The sequence below is a fragment of the Thunnus thynnus genome, chromosome 20, assembly GCF_963924715.1.
Source record: "Thunnus thynnus chromosome 20, fThuThy2.1, whole genome shotgun sequence".
NCBI classification, from domain to species: domain Eukaryota; kingdom Metazoa; phylum Chordata; class Actinopteri; order Scombriformes; family Scombridae; genus Thunnus; species Thunnus thynnus.
The window spans coordinates 23297738-23317579 of record NC_089536.1 but is presented as its reverse complement, the minus strand read 5'-3'; the positions used below and the strand labels follow the sequence as shown (position 1 = coordinate 23317579).

General features: G+C 40.3%; 1 protein-coding gene across 6 annotated transcripts in view; it reads right to left on the bottom strand.

Annotated features, from left to right (window-relative positions):
* Positions 1–19842, bottom strand: part of wu:fj29h11 (uncharacterized) — a 42854-nt gene that overhangs the window by 22988 nt on the left and 24 nt on the right. The window contains exons 2-27 of one of the 6 annotated variants that reach the window (XM_067575637.1): positions 19523–19594; positions 18755–18826; positions 15190–16193; positions 13616–13814; positions 13057–13508; positions 11680–11805; positions 11405–11602; positions 10675–10815; positions 10218–10478; positions 7913–8093; positions 7664–7830; positions 7361–7504; positions 7064–7242; positions 6302–6474; positions 5921–6145; positions 5669–5778; positions 4625–4840; positions 3537–3663; positions 3203–3425; positions 2903–3050; positions 2357–2534; positions 2017–2194; positions 1427–1553; positions 1110–1229; positions 395–545; positions 176–288 (exon numbers count right to left, since the gene is read on the bottom strand). In XM_067575637.1, the coding sequence (XP_067431738.1) occupies positions 176–288; positions 395–545; positions 1110–1229; positions 1427–1553; positions 2017–2194; positions 2357–2534; positions 2903–3050; positions 3203–3425; positions 3537–3663; positions 4625–4840; positions 5669–5778; positions 5921–6145; positions 6302–6474; positions 7064–7242; positions 7361–7504; positions 7664–7830; positions 7913–8093; positions 10218–10478; positions 10675–10815; positions 11405–11602; positions 11680–11805; positions 13057–13508; positions 13616–13814; positions 15190–16193; positions 18755–18761 (5148 nt within the window). In that variant the 5' untranslated portion in view covers positions 18762–18826; positions 19523–19594. Of the gene's footprint in view, positions 1–175; positions 289–394; positions 546–1109; positions 1230–1426; positions 1554–2016; positions 2195–2356; positions 2535–2902; positions 3051–3202; positions 3426–3536; positions 3664–4624; positions 4841–5668; positions 5779–5920; positions 6146–6301; positions 6475–7063; positions 7243–7360; positions 7505–7663; positions 7831–7912; positions 8094–10217; positions 10479–10674; positions 10816–11404; positions 11603–11679; positions 11806–13056; positions 13509–13615; positions 13815–14529; positions 14612–15189; positions 16194–17429; positions 17552–18754; positions 18827–19522 lie in introns of those variants that run through there. The other 5 variants (XM_067575638.1, XM_067575641.1, XM_067575639.1 and 2 more) reach the window with 5 other exon arrangements.

Sequence of the window (19842 nt, the reverse complement as noted above, 5' to 3'; positions counted from 1 at the left end):
AGACTACGCCCAAGTCAATTAAATCATATATATCACCTGTTTGCTTCTCTTTATTTTTGCTGTATCTAATTGTATTTTTTAAATAATCTGAATTCCTTGCAGGAATCATTCAAAGGTACATCTCATCTGTTCTCTCTGGTAAATTGTTCTTAAAACACTGCAGATCTTGTCTTACAGTGAAGACTTCCATTGCCTGGAGGAAGAGTTGTGGTATCTCAGATCGAAGCCACTGGTTCCATGAGCTGTCTCTGTCCACATCTTCCCGAGAAGACGGGATATCAAAGTCGCCTGGTGAAGAAAGGAGTTTAAGTGAGAGTGCAGACAGATTTCTTCTTCAGAAAACAAGGTGTGTGTCCATGATTAGGATGCTCTAACGTTTTAAGCACAATTTCACCTTGGACGATGAAGCGGAAGCCAAAACTGCGAAGGGGCAGGTAGGCGAAGACGGGTTGTTTCTGAGGCTGGCATACGACGTCACTTCCTGTGTCGTTATCGCCAAGCTGGAAAGCCAGGGCCAGCTCGGTCGACTCAACGTCCTCTTTAATCTAAAGGAGGAAAATGATCAGTATCGACGCAGAGACACAGCAACTCTTAGAAAATCTGACTTCTTACACTGTGGCTGTTGGAGAACAGATCAAATATGAACTAGGGCACGGCTTCAGTTCTTCTCTTACATAACCTAACTGCAGGTAACATACAGCTGCTGCTGGCAAGTAGGAGAAGAGAGATATCTGGAGAAGAAAGATTAGCAGGGATCACACTGCAGTTTCAGCCTGACAGATGATTAGAATCTGTTTTGTGGTGTTTATGTGCTTGTGTGTGTATCTCTGGATCTTTTTTGTCATATTTTCTTGCTTGAGGTTTGAACCAAATCCCTGCCTAACGAGTGAGTTTTCACAAAGTCTGGCGAGAAGCGGAGTGTGACAGGCTTTTGAGGAGGAACAATCATGAAGCGCAAACACCGGGAGCATGTCAGAGAAATGCTAGAGTAAATTTTATTCATTCCCTAGGAGTGATGGAATGAGGAAACAGATGTCAACTTCTTGTTCTGAAATCTAGATATGATAAGTGAGCGTGAAAGTGAAAGAAGAAGAGGAGATTTGCATTACCTTCTTGGGCTGCAGAGTGGTTTTAACAACTAGCCAGCGTTCGATGCCCTCTGTGTGCTCCACCTCTAACACATTGTGACTCAGGTCTTTACGAGTCATTGTCACATGACGCTTCTCACTCTGCATGGAGACAGAAGCACCAGATGAGGAAGGATTAAGAAACAGCTGATTGTTAATGACTTTTGTTTGTTTATGTTTGCACCTTGTATTGAGTGGAAAAATGCATATATGCATGAGTGTTTGTTTCTTTGCACATGCAAGAAGGATTTCGACAATCTGTGTTTGTATACATGAAAGCGTATGAGTGCAGGAGCAACCTGGTTGTAGATGGTGATGGAGCGCAGGCGGTGCAGGAACAGCAGCAGGGAGGGGTGCACGTCATGAAACAGGTTTCGGGTCTGATGGCTCTCGGAGCGCAGAGGAAGGCAGATCTTAGTGGTCCAGCTGATGAGAGAAGCATGAGAGAACAAATGTGTTGTGGTTCTAACATGACAAACAAACGTGTAACAAAGTTAAATCTGCTATAAAAATAGATAAATCAGTGGGTTTCTTCTTCTTCTGCTCTCCCAAGCCATCTCCAGAGGCTGTTATGGAATACTAACTATTAACAAAGTGTAAATATATTGCATGAGTCATCGCTGTACAAAATGGTAGCAAACAGCTCTGAGAGTCATATATTTAACAAAATCTGCTACCATTTATTTCTTGAGACACTCAGCATGTATTAATATTGCTGTTATGGAAGAGACACATTTTCAAGTGTATACAATTAGCCACTGTATTTGCTAAAAAAGCCGATCAATATTTTTCTGGCCATGTAGTGTATATTTGAGATACACTACTAACTTAATTAATTGTTTGAGTTAGAGATTAGAAATAAATTATGATGTATGATGTGTGATCTAACCTGTGCTGATTTACGTCCTTCAGCTGTGCGTCCAGAGGCCTCTCATCTTCAGTCCAGTGGGGGAGGATGTATCCCATGGGGCCGCAGGTCTTGTCGAAGAACAAATGGAAGCCATTGGAGTGAATCTCGGGACAGTCTGTGACTTTAAACACTGACTTGAAACCGATGCCCTTTTGTCCTGCAAGAGGAAATCAGTATCATTAATAAACCATGATATTCTTTCATTAGTGACTAACAGTAATAAGATGTTAGAACACCAGTTTTTATAAAAACCCTTTGCAAAGTGACGTAACAGTCAAACAAATTTTAACACTATTCAAGACATCATGTACATACTCACCTATGTATCCGTATTTGTGTTTGCCCTTGGTGCTGCGCCCCACATCACAGATGGCCCTGATGTTCTTCTCCTGGAAGCCGGTCTCATTGTTGAGAACGGTGATGCAGTCTCTCTCCACCACAAACGCCAGCGCTGGAATGACACCAGTCTCTGATGGGTAACTGTTGTCATCAGCGTTCTAAAATGGGAAAGGATGAGATTAGACTTAGTTATAGTTAGAGATACTTCAAATAATACTGTAATACTTGAAACTTTTATTTTAGCCACAAAATCACACAAAAAATAATCTTTTACAGAATAGTGAGTATCCAAAAGAATTTTTTAAGCTTAACCCTTTTCATGCATTTAATGCATTATGTACCATGATTCCATCTTTACTACAGCTGGTTTCTTAATAATGGAATATTAGTGATGACCCTTCACAAATATTTCACTTGTTTAATAATTGAAAAAGAATCCAGATTTATCTTCATAAATATGGGTAAATACATGCAGCAGAGATGAAAAGAGGTGTTGACATGGTGTAAATGTTATAGTAGAAGTCACCTGGATGAGCTCCAGGACAAAGTGTGTGTCTTTGCTGTAAAGTTCAGTGGAGAGGCGGTCCAAGCTGCGGCCCAGCCTGTCCTGGTGGACCTGCATCAGCTTCTGGCCTTCAGCAGTCAATTCCACACCGATACCAAACTCATTTTTCCTGTGATGATCAGAAAACGAGAAGAAACACAAGAAAAAACAAAGATTAGCTTTACTTCTAGGAGTGACATAGTGCATGACAGAACTAAATTATTCTAACGGATGTAGCCATCGCAACTGTGATGGGTGACATTATGGTGAATGAGCACAAACCTGATCTCCTCGATTAAGGCTCTATGGAGATCTGATGTGGTCTCTGACTGGCAGCTCGCAGTCTCGTTTTCTTTAGAATCAGACGATTCTGACTGTTCCTCGCCCTGGCCGCCTTCAGCTTCACTGCTGATGTCTGATGTCTCTTCGTTAGGCGGTGAGGCGAACTCATACAGCTCCTCTTCATCCTCTTCCTCCTCAGCCTCTTCTTCTTGCTCACCGTTGACTACAAGAAAATATTTAGCCATGTAAGAAAGAAGGAAGCAGATGCTGTCCTTTATTCACAAAAGCATAAAGACAGAGACAGTTTGTGTTTTGCTGAACTACTTTCAATCACCTTGCTGTGGGCTGTGGTTGAGCTGGGAGGAGGCAAAGCTGGTGTCCATGATGTTATCCTCAAGATACTCATCCTCACTCATGTTCAGAGCTGACAGACTGCTGCTCTCAGAATCTATCAAATTGGACTGAAGTCATAAAAATTAAAAGACAATTAGAAGCCAAGTTTGCCAGAACCAGAAAAGAAACAAGACAGAGGAACATGACAGTGAATATACAGCAATAAAACATGGCTACTCATTATGCCATAAATTCTCCAATCGTATATTATGTTAAGCTTTCATGAGTAATTCCTCCAGAATTCTCACATTAAACCTTTTGCAGTGTTCCCTTTATAGGTAGGCTTTTAATGTGAAAAACATCAGGAAACGTTGACTTAGCTGAACATCGATCAGGAGTACGGCAAAGAGGAAACGACTGCAATCGAGTATGAAAACATTATTTTTTTTAAAGAGAAACTCAGAACATGATTCTGTTGTACTGATGGGATTAGTGTAGGTGAAATAGACATTATACCAAATTAACAATGTGAGTTGTTGTAGTAGGCTACAGGTAATTCTACCCCCCTCAGTTGTTGTTTGCCCGCCCTTTATCAATGACCTGCCTTTATTTGAATATCAGCTTTTAATATGAGAATTTATTTCCATACTTTTCCATACTGTCAATGTCTTTTTTTAGTGTTTTATGACCATATATGACACTAAGTATTTTTTCGTATTTTTCTAGAAGTTTCACTTTGCTATAACCCTGAAAAATACATTTGAACAGTATGACCTAACTGCTTTTGGTGGTTGTAAGTTCAGTATGGTCATGGCAGTAGTGTTCTGGCATTGCACTACCCAGAGATTACTTGTCAGTTGCACTGGGGCCAATTCTTAGATTGTTTTTTGTGTAGATTAAGGTTAATTTTCTGTAGGTGGTGCTATGTTATTATTACTCTTTGTTTAGCCACAGTGGTTGGTTGAAGATAGACAGTCAACACAGGGTGTTTAGAACAGTATAATATTTAAGCACTGTTGTTGATATTTGTCAGTTTCTAAATATGACTCTCTGATCTGCTTTTATATTTGTTCTGACTGGTATTCTGACCTTGGCCTGGTCCACAGGTGCTGTGGGCACACTGATGTTTTGGATCTGTGGTGGGGTCAGCTTTTTCTGATAGTCTTTGATCCAGTCGGTGATTCCCATGAGGATGCCGAGTCGGTGCAGACAGTTTATGTGTCTCGGGTCAGACTGGGCCACAGCTATCAGGACCTGTTTAGACTTGGCCTGGCCCAAGACACGGGAGAAAGGCTCCAAAAACACCTGGAGGTCACATTCAAGAACATATACACCATTTCTTAATCAGAGCTATGACAGAAATACACTTCATTTTGTAATCATGCCTTTTGACATTTTGATTATGCAATCTATGTTGTAATAATCACAGCAAAAACCAACAAGTAAAAATGGAGTTACAGTGATAGCTTTAGTCCTGTGCCTTCTGTAAATGGTTTTAACACAAACTGTAGTGCCAACAATCCAGGAAGCTGCTGCATCTATGTGACCAGACTGGTTTGCTTGGAAAATCTGTGGTTGGCATGACAACTGTAAGACTTATATCGACCACTTCCTCAGCAATTTAGGTGAGCAGATTAAACTCACAGGCTAAATCTGCCCGCTGCTTGGTCAAGGCGACACTGAAATGTTGTTTTTTGTTTGTTTGTTTGTTTGTTAAAAGCTGTGCACCATCTGTTTGCTGGGGAAGAATGTTTCCTAATTATACAGTCTGAGTACTGACACTTCAAAAGAAATGAATGCAAATACATTATTATCTATAGTGTCCAAACATAAATAGTTTGGTTTTTGAATAGCTGGGCATAACAGCTAACGATGCTATCCGCCTACTGGTCTAGAGCTAAACCTAAATGCGCAGATTATTAAAAGCACCAATTAGATTCCAAGTAGATGAGGGTGGCTTTGAGATATCAGAGCTAGAATGACTATTTCCTGTTGAGCCTTTTAAAGAGCCGCAGGAGGAATTTAACAACATCCACTTGGACTATCTGCTCTCACTGTCAACTTCTCACCAAAAATAACACAAGGGATATGATTTCATCCTGTAATTTACACAGGCAAGGCAGTACAACTGACCTGCTGCAAAAGAGCCTGGCACGTTCTGGTGGGGATTCGCGTCAAACAAGCCAAAAGGAATTTGGCCACTGTGCTGTAACATGACACATCCTCTTCAGCCTGGGACAAATCTAAAGAAGACAACTCTTATTTTAGCAACGATGGCAAACACGCTGCATTTGAACTGCAATGCATTACTTCAGTTTTAAATATTTGAAAGGACACTGAGGAATTTAAGTGAACTGTTATCTCAAAGATCTGTTGCATTGCTACCTTCTCTAGCCACAGCTGCTGCCAGGGAGCTCTGCATGTGATTGGCTAGGAGGGCTGTGGGAGCGTTGACGATCCCATCAGCTACCACCATGGATACAAGGTGGCCAGCTGTGCCGAAGGGGTCGAGGGTCGAGGCGGCGCTGGAGAAATGTTTGTCTCCTGTGTGTGTGGTGATCCTGAGCAGCATACCTGGTGTCACCTCCAGTGCCGCCAAGCCTGTGTTAGCTGTGTTGTGAGGAAACAAAGAGTTAACAATACTGTAATTCACATGGAAGTTGTACAGCTGTATCATACACATACTGGAGAAACACTGAGCAAAACCACATTTCACTGATCATAAATAGCTGTAGTACACAAAACTACAATAGAAACTCGTTCTACCTGCATTTCTCTCGATGAAATCTTTGAGGGCGCCATGAAGGGGTTTAAAGATGAGCTCCCATTGGCTCCACTCACTCAAATCTTCCAGCAGGGGGCAGGAGAGTAAGCTGGCCAGGGCCTGGGCCTTGGACATCTCACCCAGGCACCCCACTGCCTCAAACCCACCTTCAGCACTGTTCATGGGAGGAACGTGGGAGACAAGAAGACAGAGGTGAGGACGGAGGTGTAATAGAGTCAGGAAAATCATGGAGGGTTAGTCCTAACTCTCGGAGAGAAAAAGCTTGTTGTATAAAAAGAAACATTTCTGGTGGATGTGCATTTTCCTAGTTACATGCTAGATACATTTCACATCCCTTCAAAAACTACTGAAACATGACTCAAGTCCTAAGAGAACTTTATTGTCAACCCATCCATGTATACTGTAAGTACACAGTATGGAAGAAATTTAATTTCTCTAGGGCCAATGGTGCTACATTTGACATTTAACCTGTGCAAACAAGGCAGGCAACATAAAGTGCAAAGACAAGATAGAACAGTGCAGAAACAAGACAAAACAGTTAAAAAACAGTCAGTACAAGGGTGTAGGGTGTAAACATGACTGTACTGATAAACATTGACCAGGGTGGCTATGGTAAACTGGATGTTCTGTGAGTTAAATATGTTTATATGTATTGGAATATTGACCAGTCCATTGGGAAGGTGTCAGTCATTGCTCAGATCTTGCAATGGTTTGGGGCAGGGGCGTCCAATTGCACTGCTAACCTTAACTTGCCGTGTTTGGCAAACAGGGCTGACTCATAGTAGACCGGGCTCAGTCCTCCTCCAGCCAGATCTCTCTGGAGTTTCACAAGTTTGGCCAGCATCTGCAGAGGACCATAACCCAGGTCACGACTGTCTCGGACCTTGTAGTGGGAACGTAGCGCCAACTCAATGTGGGAGAGCTGGGAAAAGGAAGATGGATGTTACCAATGTTCCTCTACAACATTTATATGATAGAGTAACAGAGAGACAATCTTTACACTTTGTTTTAGTACTTAAAAGTATACGTTTTGTACTCACTTCATCTGGATCGGTGGAGGTTATGTTGCCACACTGTTTGATGAACTCAAACACGTCTTGTCTGGTGGGTCTGAAACCACTTCCCGCAAGTTCCACGCTGCCACTGCTCAGAATCAAAGTAGAACCCAGCGCGTCCTGCAGCAGCTGCACACAAGCCGGCAGAAAAGAGGAGAGAACTGGTGTGAATTTCATCTTTTTAAGGACTGTGATACCCTTAGATATACACTTCACACTAAAACAGACACTCGGATAGTTAACAGCATAATAAAAACTTTTAGAGACAAAAAAACCCCCAACTTGTACCTGAATGTGTTTAACCAGGAACTCCAAGAAGTTGCCTTGCTCTAGAGAGAGGAAATCTTTGACCTGGAAGTGTTTCGTCAACTTCTTTTCCAGAGAGGAAATGTGGGCCAAAGTGATGACTGAGTTCTGAGAGGACAGGCTGTCTTTCAGGTACTGCTTCACCTTGGCTGAGAGACACAGATACATTATTAGAAGGCATTAGATAAGACGATATGTTTTCCAACGATACTGTACGTCCTGCACTGATACCTTCACTGGGAAGTGATGCGGCGGGTTTGTCCTCTTTTTTAGATTGTTCAGTGGTTTTGGGTGCCTTATCTTTGGGCACCAGGTCCTGCGGGACAGCCAGAGAGCCACCACAGATAGCCAGCTGAAACAAAGCCCTCGCCAACCGGTCACCCGACACCTGAACCAGGAAGTTCTGCACGTGCTGGATTGGAAATGAAATAAACGGATGTGTCAGAGACGTGGTTAATCATTGATATGACATTTCATTGAAGTATTGAATTCTGACAAAAAATGAAAAGACTGTGTTTTATGTCACCTCTAGCCGAGACATCATATTTAATTGTTGTTAATGTGCAAACATATTCAAAATAACATTCAAGTTTTTTGCTTTAAACAACCAAATATGTTTCTTCCTTGCTTACTGACACAAACAAACCCTTGAAAACCAACATAAGACTTTAGTAAAAGCTTAGTTGTTCTGATAAATCCAACAAGTACTGAACCTGAAACCTGTTTCAAAAATAAAATATATTAGTTTTCATTGCCTTAGGCTACATACTTAAGTTACAAAACAAACAACATGGAACCTTCAGCACAAGTTGCTTCTCAGACAAAAAAAAATGTTTCATAAATGGGTAATCCCTACAAAGGAAAATAAAAATCCAGATTGAAAATAGATAATCCAGTAATATCTGTCACAGTCACAAGAGTTTACTAAAACATTCTACAAGATTTACATACAGGAGCATTTATTCCTCTTTCACTTGATCATCTGCCAGGTACTGCACATACTTAATAAAAGCAATAAATTGTCCCTAAACCTTGTCAAACATATCCTGTTTCCTGTTTAATATATAAGTGATAGCATCTGCCTGGCACACTGTTTAATATTTTGGTCTGCTAGTCTTTTTCCAGAACAGAGTCAGTACAATCAGTCTTTTGGTGTGCAAAAAACAAAGATCACCATTATTCATTCCGCTTTAATATAATTGAGTTCTTCTGGATACAACCTTAATATTAAAAACTTAGGATCCACTGGAATACATTTAGAAATAATCATCTGCACTGTATCATTTATCTTCCTTAAAGAGTTTTAACTTTACTGCATTACCAAATATAGTGGAACAATGAGCCCTTTGCTTCAGTACATTTTGTGCATAAATCTGGAATGTTACTATAATAAGGATTTAATTTTATAGGATTGACATATGTTCACATTACCCAGTTATACTGTAATAATCTGAGTCTAGTACTTAATGACTGACTATGTGCATCAGCACACACTGATTTCCAGTCTTCCACTATTACATCGGTTTCTAAATCTTCCATTCCATTTACTGTCAAAGTCCTCTGGAAAACTTATTTTGCAATTTTTGCCCTTTTCCTGCCAATTTGGAATGACCGGTTACTCACATATTGCTGCGTTTGTGGCTACTAACTCCCTCTGTTGGCCTGGGAAAGACTTGGAACCCGCAAGCAGTTTTTATTTCCACAACCCTGGTGTGCATTTTTGCTGAATAAAATGTTAACTTTGGCACATACTTTTGTATATTTGATCCTTTTTCTTAATTCAAGTTTAATATATACAAACATATGTTTTTTTAATTTATAGTAATTTATAATCATTAAATTCCCAGTGAAGTTTACTGTTTCAGTGCGCTGATGTCATTCTATACAATAAAGTTTATTGTTAAACTGTAAAATATCAGGCCTCCATTACATATTTTTGTCACAAGTGTTTGATAATAATGTTTGAGGGATCAAAAAATGTGTGTTTATGTATATATTCTGTATATACAAGATTATCGGCCAATATATAAATATTGGAATTTTTTTGCTCCCTAATTTCCGTACCAGCCCCAAAAATCCACTATGAGTCTGTCCTGCTTTAATAATGATGGAAAATGCCCATAATATCACACAGAGTGTAAAGATAATCCCAGAGCATGTACAAGTAGGCAGCTGTCAAGACGAGTTTAGCCACAAATTTAATGTCTAGCCAGTGTTCATCAGTTAAAACTAACTTTTTTTCTTGCGCCTTCATTAAGGATTAAGAGATTATGAAGGGTGACATTTTGTTAATGAGTTCAGAGCTGGAGAGCAGCTGCATAAGTCCCTGTTCATACTCTGTTATCCCCCTGCTGGCTCATGGTTGGGAGGCTTAGTGGAATTAACAGCCAGCAGTCCAAAGCAGCAAATTAAGGACACAAGACTTGAGTGTCATTCCAAGAGCATAATCGTTGAGGTCCCCCCCACTGAGCCAGCTCTTTTGATGTATCTGAGGAAGCATCAGATTAATTAATAGAATACGCTATCTGGCACCCACCTTGGCCATCTTGGGATTGAACACCCCTTCTGCGTTTGAGAAGACTGCCAGCGCCACCTCGGCTGATGACATGGAAGCATACTTTTTCCTGAGGTCCAAGCTGCCTGTGGAGGAGAGGGAACCGGCGCCTTGCACCGGCTCCAGCACACCCTTCTTTATCTTTCTCAGCCGCTCGTAGGTCTCCTCCTCCAGCTCTCTCTGGATGGCCTCCCTGGCTTGCTCCAAGAGGGCATGCTCATTGCGACTCACCTTTATAAGAGTCTGGAGGGGATGGAGAATTAGTGTTAAAAAGCACAGAGACTTTTGGTCATGTTTTGGTGTCACAACTATTTTTATTTTGAAGAACTAGAAGCTTCACAGCCAAAAACGACTCCCTAAAAAAACTGAAATAAGTGCAGAATAAAAACAAAATTGATCCAACTCTCTCTAATAACTGATAGGAGGTCATGACTCTTACCGATATGGGCAGCCCAACACTGTGTATCCTGATACCCAGCTCGAAGGGAGATTCACAGTTGTAGTGGTCTGCCAGATACTTCATAAACTCAGCCAGGTCTACTTTGGGTTTGCTCTGCTTCTTCCTAAAAATGCGAAGTTGCTAAACAAAGAAAATACAGCAAACACATTTAGGTGAAAATATTAGACTGCACTTATATGCATAAAGCACATGACACACACACACACCTCGTTTTGCGGTTTTATGTTAAATTATCTTGCAGTATCTATGCTGAGCACAAACTAACTTTCCCTTTAGTTTCTTTTTGAAGGCAAAGCTGCTCTGTACTATTATAGTTCAGGTTCAAACAGGTTCGTTCAAACATGAAGTCTGTGGATCAAGACTTGTCATAGCAACCTAATGCTGTGTGGTGCCTGGAGGGTATTTGCATTATTTTACATGGCCTTCCTGATTGCATTTGAATCTAATAGCAACACTGTCCTGCCATCTGAACTGGATAAACTGCAGCAGTTTTAAGTAGTTTGAGCCTTTGTGTAACTTCAAATGTTTTGTATTGTACATTACAAATTTGGTTCTATAACAGGTTTCTAGTTTTTTTAAACAAATGTAACAAATGCTCTTTTTGGTTGAACAAAAAAAGTGTTACCTATTATGTAATATACAGCTTTTGTTATATGTTTGGTGACAATTGAATTAACTAAATCCCTTTTATTTGCCACTTGAGTCGTACCTTTAAGATGTCAGCTGTCTCGATCTGGTGAATATCATCATCCTTGGTGTTGCTGTCGATCTTGAACATGCGGTGGATGAGTGGCAGTTTGCAGAGGGGCCCCAGGTTCAGCTCTTCATAGCGCTTCTTGTCCTTCAGGCCAGCCAGTGATTGGCCCAGCTCATACAGGGTACAGATGGATGTCACTGCTTCAGTAGCCTGATAGAGAGGGGGAACAGACCTCAATAGCAACCAAGCTTCCAGATGAAAAAAACAAGCTATTAGCAAATGCCAACCTCTATGAACATGTTGATCTCTCTAATGACGTATTGAAGGTCTTTTAGAGCCTGAATCTTCCAGTGTTTTATCCTTGCTGCTTCCACAGAAGAAATCTGCATCAGCTGGCACACCCTGGACATCACCTGAGAGGTGTGGAGGGCAGAGAGAGGACAATGAGGAAATGACATACAGTGCAGATTCACAAATAGCAACACATATAACAGATATAAGGTCAAATCTACACTTGGATTCTCTTCCACTAAAAGACGCCATGTAACTGCAAGTCTTTTTATTGGATCCACCTTCCTCAACTATCTTGTCAACCACTACCTGTCCAGCATTTCTCATAAGCAGGTCACTTACTGAAAGTTCAACATGTCATGTTGTTACACAACCTAATGGTCGACTGAGGCTACTGTTGACTTATATATTTATAGCTATGCCTCCTGTAGAAAGGACAGCCTGTATGACATTTGACTGTTGGTGATCAATGGCTATGTTCAGAATATTATAGCAACTTCAACAACAGCAAATAGGTAAATAGGATGTCTGTGAAAGACTGTTTAGTAGCTGACAGGACTTGAACTTGCTAGTTCATATTGTTTTTATTCTAAAAGCCTTGTTCAGCATACTCAGAGATATCGATGGGCTTGTGGTCTATTAGACATTTTAATCATGGAATATTCATTAGCAAAATGAAATGGGTCTAATATAGATACCATTTAGGCTTGGAAAAATTATATAAGCATGGTGCAAGACTGCATTCTCTAGATGAATTATTATTATTTTCTCTTTTTAATTTAAATGTTGCATATGAATATTTTATATATTTTTATGTATACTTTATGTATTTATAATTATGTGTATTGTGTATATATATATTAGATATTTCTCTTTCCTGACTGGGGGTGGGAGGAAGGTTGGGATCAGTAGGGGAAAAAGTTTTCTGTGTATGCTTATATATACTGTATGTAAATGTACAGGTACATACTTTCACATAAATGCTTCTTTTTCTTACTAAAATTGGGGAAAAAAACAAAAAAACCCCACAAAATTTTAGTTTGTATGAAGTCACTGCACCTGACCAAGAAATAACTAACACCATACTCTCTGTAAAACCAAAACTTATCATAAGATTGGTATAAATAAACAAGATATAATGTGTTAATTAGTCAAATTCAGAGGTGCTGGTAGGTCGATTTTTTTTTTTTTTACATTAGACGGAGCCATGTTAGCTATTTATCCCTGCTAAGCTAACCCGCTGGCTCAAGCTTCATATTTAGGAAGATATTCATCTTTTCCTGTAACTCTTGGCAAGAAATCAAATGAGCATATTTCCCAAAACTGTCAAACTACTCCTTTAAGATGCAAAGGTTGTTCTCTTTACTCCTCACCTTCTCTTTGGTGACCAGCTCTCCCTCTGCGGCGATGTCTCGTATCACATCCTCCATCAGACTGTTGATCGCTTCATGATCCAGGACCCTGTTCCTCCTCCTCCCTGTGAGTTCCTCGTCGTCCTCCTCCATGGCCTCCACTGCCCGCACGTTAGCTCCATGGACCTCTCTCAGCTGGGCGTAATAAGATTCCCTAAAGACAGAGGCACCGCCCTCTTTCTGGGTTGCATCTCTCATTTTGCTCTTCTGGTCTTTGGTCACATTCACATCTGACCCCAGTGCGGGAAAGTCAGAGCTACAGAGGAAGTTGGACGCAATGGGCTGTTGCTGCTGCTGTTGCTGCTGTTGCTGCTGCTGCTGCTGCTGTTGCTGCTGCGGTTGCTGCTGTTGCAGCTGTTGCAGCTGCTGCTGCTGTTGCTCTTTTTCAGGGTCTCTCATAAGATTCTGTGTTGCTGTGGAAGGATATGTCAACACATTTGTTTCATAAATATGGATAGGATATGATGACAATCTTTATCAAGTTTTATTGTATGGAAGTGAATGTTTTTATTTTAGCTACCTGCAGTTGACTGCAATGGAGCAGTCGTGGGATCTGCTGTTGGTTCAGACTGAGTGGGCAGTTTCTTAGGACAAGTTGCTTCCCAGCTGTCATACAGAGACATGTACTGCGCAAGGGGAAGCTCTTCACCAAAGTGCCGAAAATAGCAAGTTTTCAGCTGGTCCATGGATGGAGAAGTCAGCTGGTACTTCCTCATCACCTGGAACACATCCAGCAACTTTATTGACCAGGTAGTTTATATACAATACAAAGGTAGAGAGTGGTAATTACTTTGTGACTGTACAGTTCAAAGCGCAATTTTTTTTATAAAATTAGATTATCAAGGCATAATATAAACTATAACTGGATACTATATAACTGTAAATTATAACTGGATAACTACATCCATTTGTTTTCATCAGTAATACCTATAAACTAAAGTAAAAGCCTTTAGTGCCTTTATTTTTGAACTGTAATTAGTTGAGAAATACACAAAATACCTTATAATGATTTACTAACTCAACCTCTTCAATTATTTTTTTGAATAAAAAAAATGTCAAAATGACAGGATCAAAAAATGGATTGGTCCTGTAGACTTATGTAGATCATAATAGGTAATAAATAATATGTCATAAAGTCAGCCTACTGTAAATGGATTGCAAATGCAAACATGGAAACGCCTTTAAAAGCACTAACATTACATAAACTTTCCACAACACAAAGTCAACGACAGGCTATGCCAACTAGCAATGTCTGACATGGGTGGAAATTTTGTAACACTGTAATGTAATGTGAGGCAACAAACTGTTGCCTCAAAGGGTTTCAAAATGTGTCTAAGTGATGGGCTGAGCACCAACACTGCTTCTCTCTGCATTGGAAAAACAGTGAATAAGCTTAAGGTGACTGCATTACTCACAAATGGTTCATCTACTTACATTTCTCTATAGCCAGATTAACCTGCTGGTGGGGGCGGGGGGGTATGTAGTTTGAGCCTTACATGGCAAAGTGCTCTGAGTGTTGTTGCTATCCATGTTAACATTTGGATCATGATTGTGCCTTGATAACTGAACAGCTATGGCTCAGGAGGTAGAGTGGGTCGTCCACTAATTGGAAGATTGGTGGTTGTACCATCGGTGTGTGAGTGTGTATGAATGATAAGAAACTCTTCTTGATAAGCAGGCACCTTGCATAGCAGCCTCTGCCATCAGCGTATGGATATGTGTGTGAATGGGTGAATGTTAGCATGCAGTGTAAAGTGCTTTGAGTGATTGGAAGACTAGAAAGGCGTTATATAAACGCAGCCTATTTACCATTTAACATGTTAGAGCAGCACTGCGAGCTTGGCTAGCCTATGTGAAATGTCTATATTCCTCCTGTCAAGGTGCGTTGGTTTACGTTGAGTTTTGTGTCAAGGTAATAAACATCATGTCTGTATAAAATATACACTGTCCATGTCCCTACTAGCAATAAGTTAAATTAGAATTGTTGCTTCACTGCCGAACGTACTAAGTTGTACAGTAGAAACAAATGCAAACAGAGAAAACAACCAAAACAAAAATGATTCTGTAGTCTACGTATTCGTCTATGTAACTGACCTCTAAGACGTTCTGGTACAGCTGCTGTTGGGTCAATTTCTCAGCTGGCTTGGGTCCAGTAAGGAGAGGGTTACCAGGAAGATATGGTGTAGAGAACAAAGAGGCAGTGGAAACGAAAGGAGATCCAAAAAGGTTCATTCCTGCTAGAGGGGGAGGCACACAGCCAGAGCTGGTATCCCCATGTGGCACAGTAACACTAGGGGTAGTGCTACTCTTCTCAGTGAGTGGTTCAGTTCTCTGTGGTGTTGCAGGCCTGCTGCTCTCTTTAGGTTTTGCTGATGTCCCAGCTCCACACTGATTTCGAGGCTGATGAATCTTATGAAACACCAGTTCCCCCTCCACAACCAGATCCCCTTTCAAGGATTCTACCAGGCAGGAAATCGTTTTGAAGCCCAAAGAGGCTAAGGCCAGGTTGTGGTGGTATTTCTGGCTGTAGGCTATAGCCACCTTCTTCAGAAGAATCCCATCTGGATGTTCTTTCATCATGGCCACTATTTTTTCCTGAACATTCTTGATCTTCTTGCCATCTTCTGTAGCTTTTGCTGATGCCCCAGCTCTAGCTTGACTTTCACTGTCCTTGTGGTCCTTGCAAAACACCAATTCTCCCTTCACGACCAGATCCCTGTCAAGAGAGGCTACTAGATCAGGCATGGATTCAAAGCCCAGGAAGGATAAAGTCAGGTTCTTGCGGTATGTCTGGCTATACAACACAGCCAGCTTTTTCATGGGGATCCCCTCTGGGTGCTGCTTCACCATGGCCACTATGTTTTCCAGAGTTTCACGGTGGTAGTCCAAGTGAAACACCAGCTCCCCCTTCATAACCAGATCCCTATCCAGAGAGGCTACCAGGCTAGCCATGGAGTCGAAGCCCAAGGAGGATAAAGTCAGGTTCTTGCGGTATGTCTGGCTGTACAACACTGCCAGCTTTTTCAGGGGGACCCCAGCTGGGTACTGCTGCACCATGGCCACTATGTTCTCCACAACCGTCTCCATCTTCAGTAATGCTATCAGAGGAAGAAGACACCAGCATTAATTGACAAACACAAGAAGTTTCTTGGTAGTCTATGCTCTCACTAATAAGATGTATACAAGCTTATGTACTGTGCTTCAAAACACACTAATCATAGAAAACACAGGGCAATACAATTGTCCTGTATATACTAGGCGCCATACAATTAGCAATATGAGGGCTGCCATACATAAATGTTCCTATGATAACATTTGGTCTCAACTACAGCAGTGACACACTTTTTAATATTTTGTAAATGTATGATAAGTTAATAAAATACACATGGTCTGTCCCAATTCCTACACTCCACACAAAATTTAAAAATCATGACGTGATGGATTCAGCATGAATAAATTAAATGTGATTCTTTCTAATTTTCACATTAACCACATCAATATTCATTACAAAATGTGCACATATTCCACATTTTTGATATTATATTAGCTGAACAGTGAAATACAAGAATTCTGTGTCTGAAAGAGAATAAAAAATATAGAAATGGCGAGTGAAAATTGAAAATTCTATACAGAATATAAACTTGGCAGCAAACTTTTTATGCTTTCTATATCTTCTTTAACTCATTTAAGATTTTTGTGAATAATATCCCAAACAAGCATATACTGATACTGTCAACCTAACTGTAAAAGGAAAATAAATATGAAATCTCATATAAGCTCTCTTCTTGCATGTTTCAACATATTGAGGCGGCAGCTATTGGCTTTGGATTCAGCTTGCCTGAGGTCTATTTGGGTCGACATAATCACTTCACAACACACACTAATCACTGCAGTCAGCATTTAAGACTCACACCTACATTTTGCTAAAACGTTTCCTTATACAAAGCTTGTAAGTCCTACTTAGATTTTTTTCACCTAAAATCAAAATTCTTAAGACCATTTCTTAGAAACTGTATAATGGCTACTCTGATCACCACAGCTTTCACCTTTAACCGCAATAACCAACAGGGATTGTTTTCCCTTCAGAAACAGAACATTAGTGTTTGTTTACAACTATGCATAAAAATGATCTGAAAACAGTTAAAATCATACATATATCAATCATCATCTTGTTGAAAATTAAATCCGTATCATTTTTATTCTGTTAAACCATAATCATAACTGAAGTTGCTTTACCAAAACAACTTAACAACAATGCTGCTTATTTAGCCTTCACCTAACATTCTTAACATGCAGGAACAGGTAACAGGAAGCAGAGATTGGGTCAATCTTACCTTTTTTTCCCCCCAATGTCTAGATCTGTTGTTCATCAACCTCATAAGTTGAACTACTGTATATGAACCAGGAACCTTCCTGTTTTAGCTTATAAACACCACTCCCTCCCTCCCTCCTATTTTTACTGTGTTTCATTCTAAGCAAACACAGAGAGAAACGAAACTGAAAGTTATCAGCATTCTCAGTCAAATCTATGGCTGATTGTGAACAGCAACACTCTCATGTTACTGGAAATGGTTAAACCACACCACACATGCAAACACAAGCAGCCGGGTGCGGTCAAACAGCATACTAACCTGTCTGTCATTAACTATTTGTCTTATCTCTCTTATCTTATTCAGTTTGTTTTTTTTTGGCTTAAATGATATCTGCAGAGACACAAAATTAATGATACAGGAAGCAAAACTGGTCTGTAAGGGGACATCGATGATGAAACAAAAGGGAAAACAAAAATGGAGCCGACTGAGGGGTTATGTCCCTGAGGAGGGGAGGGGAAAGAAACACTAGCTTTGAGTTTCTCTTTCCCAGCCTGCACTCTGAGTCACCTCAACTGCTGAGTAATAAATCACATGACCCAACACTGTCCGGTCTGTGTCTCAACTTGTGATGATAAACCTGTACCTAAGGAAATGAAACAGAGGTTATGAAGGAAACTTAGCGACAGCGAAATCCCAGATAACTGCACGGATACTTTTGTCAGCAAAGTCACTTGTAATCACATAAGCCACCACACCTCTTCTGGTTATTATCTTGCTCCTGGTTCTTAACTTGCTGTACCGGAATGATTGGCTGCCATTAAGGAGTTTTTAGCTCATTAGTTATTTCTGTACATTCTGTTCAGTTTCGTTTTCTTCTGTCTACCAGTGCTACATCGCCCTAATGCTAATTAGATCACTTGAAAGGGTACAGAGCAGCACCCATGATGCTGCTGCATAAACCTTTGAGTAGCAATGCCCTAAACTGACAGCAGCCAAAGTTTGTACAGTTTGTTCATCTAAGACAAGTGACATAACTGAACTGCACCTTTTCATCTACATGACAGTTTCTTTTTGCATTGCTTAGCTGCTGCCATAATGAATCAAACGTACAATGCAGATTTAATCTGAATGAAAGACACAATGCTTTAATGTACTGTATGTGACTCTGTCCCTCAGCCGCTGAAGACAGATTATGGTCAATGAGGTTAACTGCCTCTATTTCAAGAAAAACACCGCAAGGTTCACAGGAAGTCAGTGAGTGCACTTATAACAGATGTGCACGTTGAAGGAGAAACAACCTTAAAAGAAAAAAAAAAAGTGGTAAAAACAAGCCACCAACAACATACCATGCATTTGTCAGTGGGTCATATTTCTCTCCCCTCATAATCAGGGCTGTAGCTTACAGCATGGCGAAGGCACTGCAGATGACGATGAGGATAAGAACACAGTAGTGCACGGTGATGAGGACATATGTAGGTGACAGCAGAGGACAGACAGGCCACATTTATCAGAGCAAAGTCAAAATGTAGGTGACAGGGATCTGTAACCTGTTGAGCCCAAGTGAGTCTTGTGCTAGTGCTATTGTTCATTGTACTATTGTTGTTTCCTTTGTGCTGTTGAAATGTCACGTGTTGAATGTGGCTCAGCTTTGAACACATGTAAAATAATAATAATTAAAAAATTATGTAGACAGACTTCAGCATTCCGTATATGCAACAATGCAAGATTATGTTTACTCAAATATAAATGTATAAATAAAAATATTTTGCTAGTTACAATTCTGTTCTAACTGCCATGACAGCGTAACTGTTAATGGGAATAATGGGTATTCCCGACTTATTACATTATGTTAATATATTGTAAAAAGGAGGGAAAGAGTTATTACAATGTGACTCTCGACTTGACTGCCAGAAAAGATAAGGAAAAACATATGACAGCCAAAGGAGCACTGCAACAAATCTAATTTAGTTTCAAAACACCTAAAGCAGCTACAGACGTTACCCAGTCTGGACAAAGTACTGTTAGACCAACTACGTGCTGGCAATATTTAAACCCTCAGAAGCAACACTAACTAAAATAGTTGGTAACATAAGGTTGACTGACTCTCCGGCTACCTGTTATTGTACCAGACTTTTCCCTTTCGTTGCAGTTGACGAGTCTGCGTCTTCATTAAACATCCTCAGTCTCTGTGATGAAATAACCATGGCAATAACGTTAGTGAACCAATGGAGCCGCTTACTTTAGCTAGCCGACCTGCTAACTATTATGATACAACTTTACGTAAATCATATTACTCTATCAATAACTGGTGTTGAAATACTCGTGTCATATTATTGATATTTCAGAATCTAATACTGTAACACTTAAGTTCCATGTGGTGTGAAAGTACAAGGCGAAACTCATTCAGTGTTTATATTATTTGGCACTGACTAGC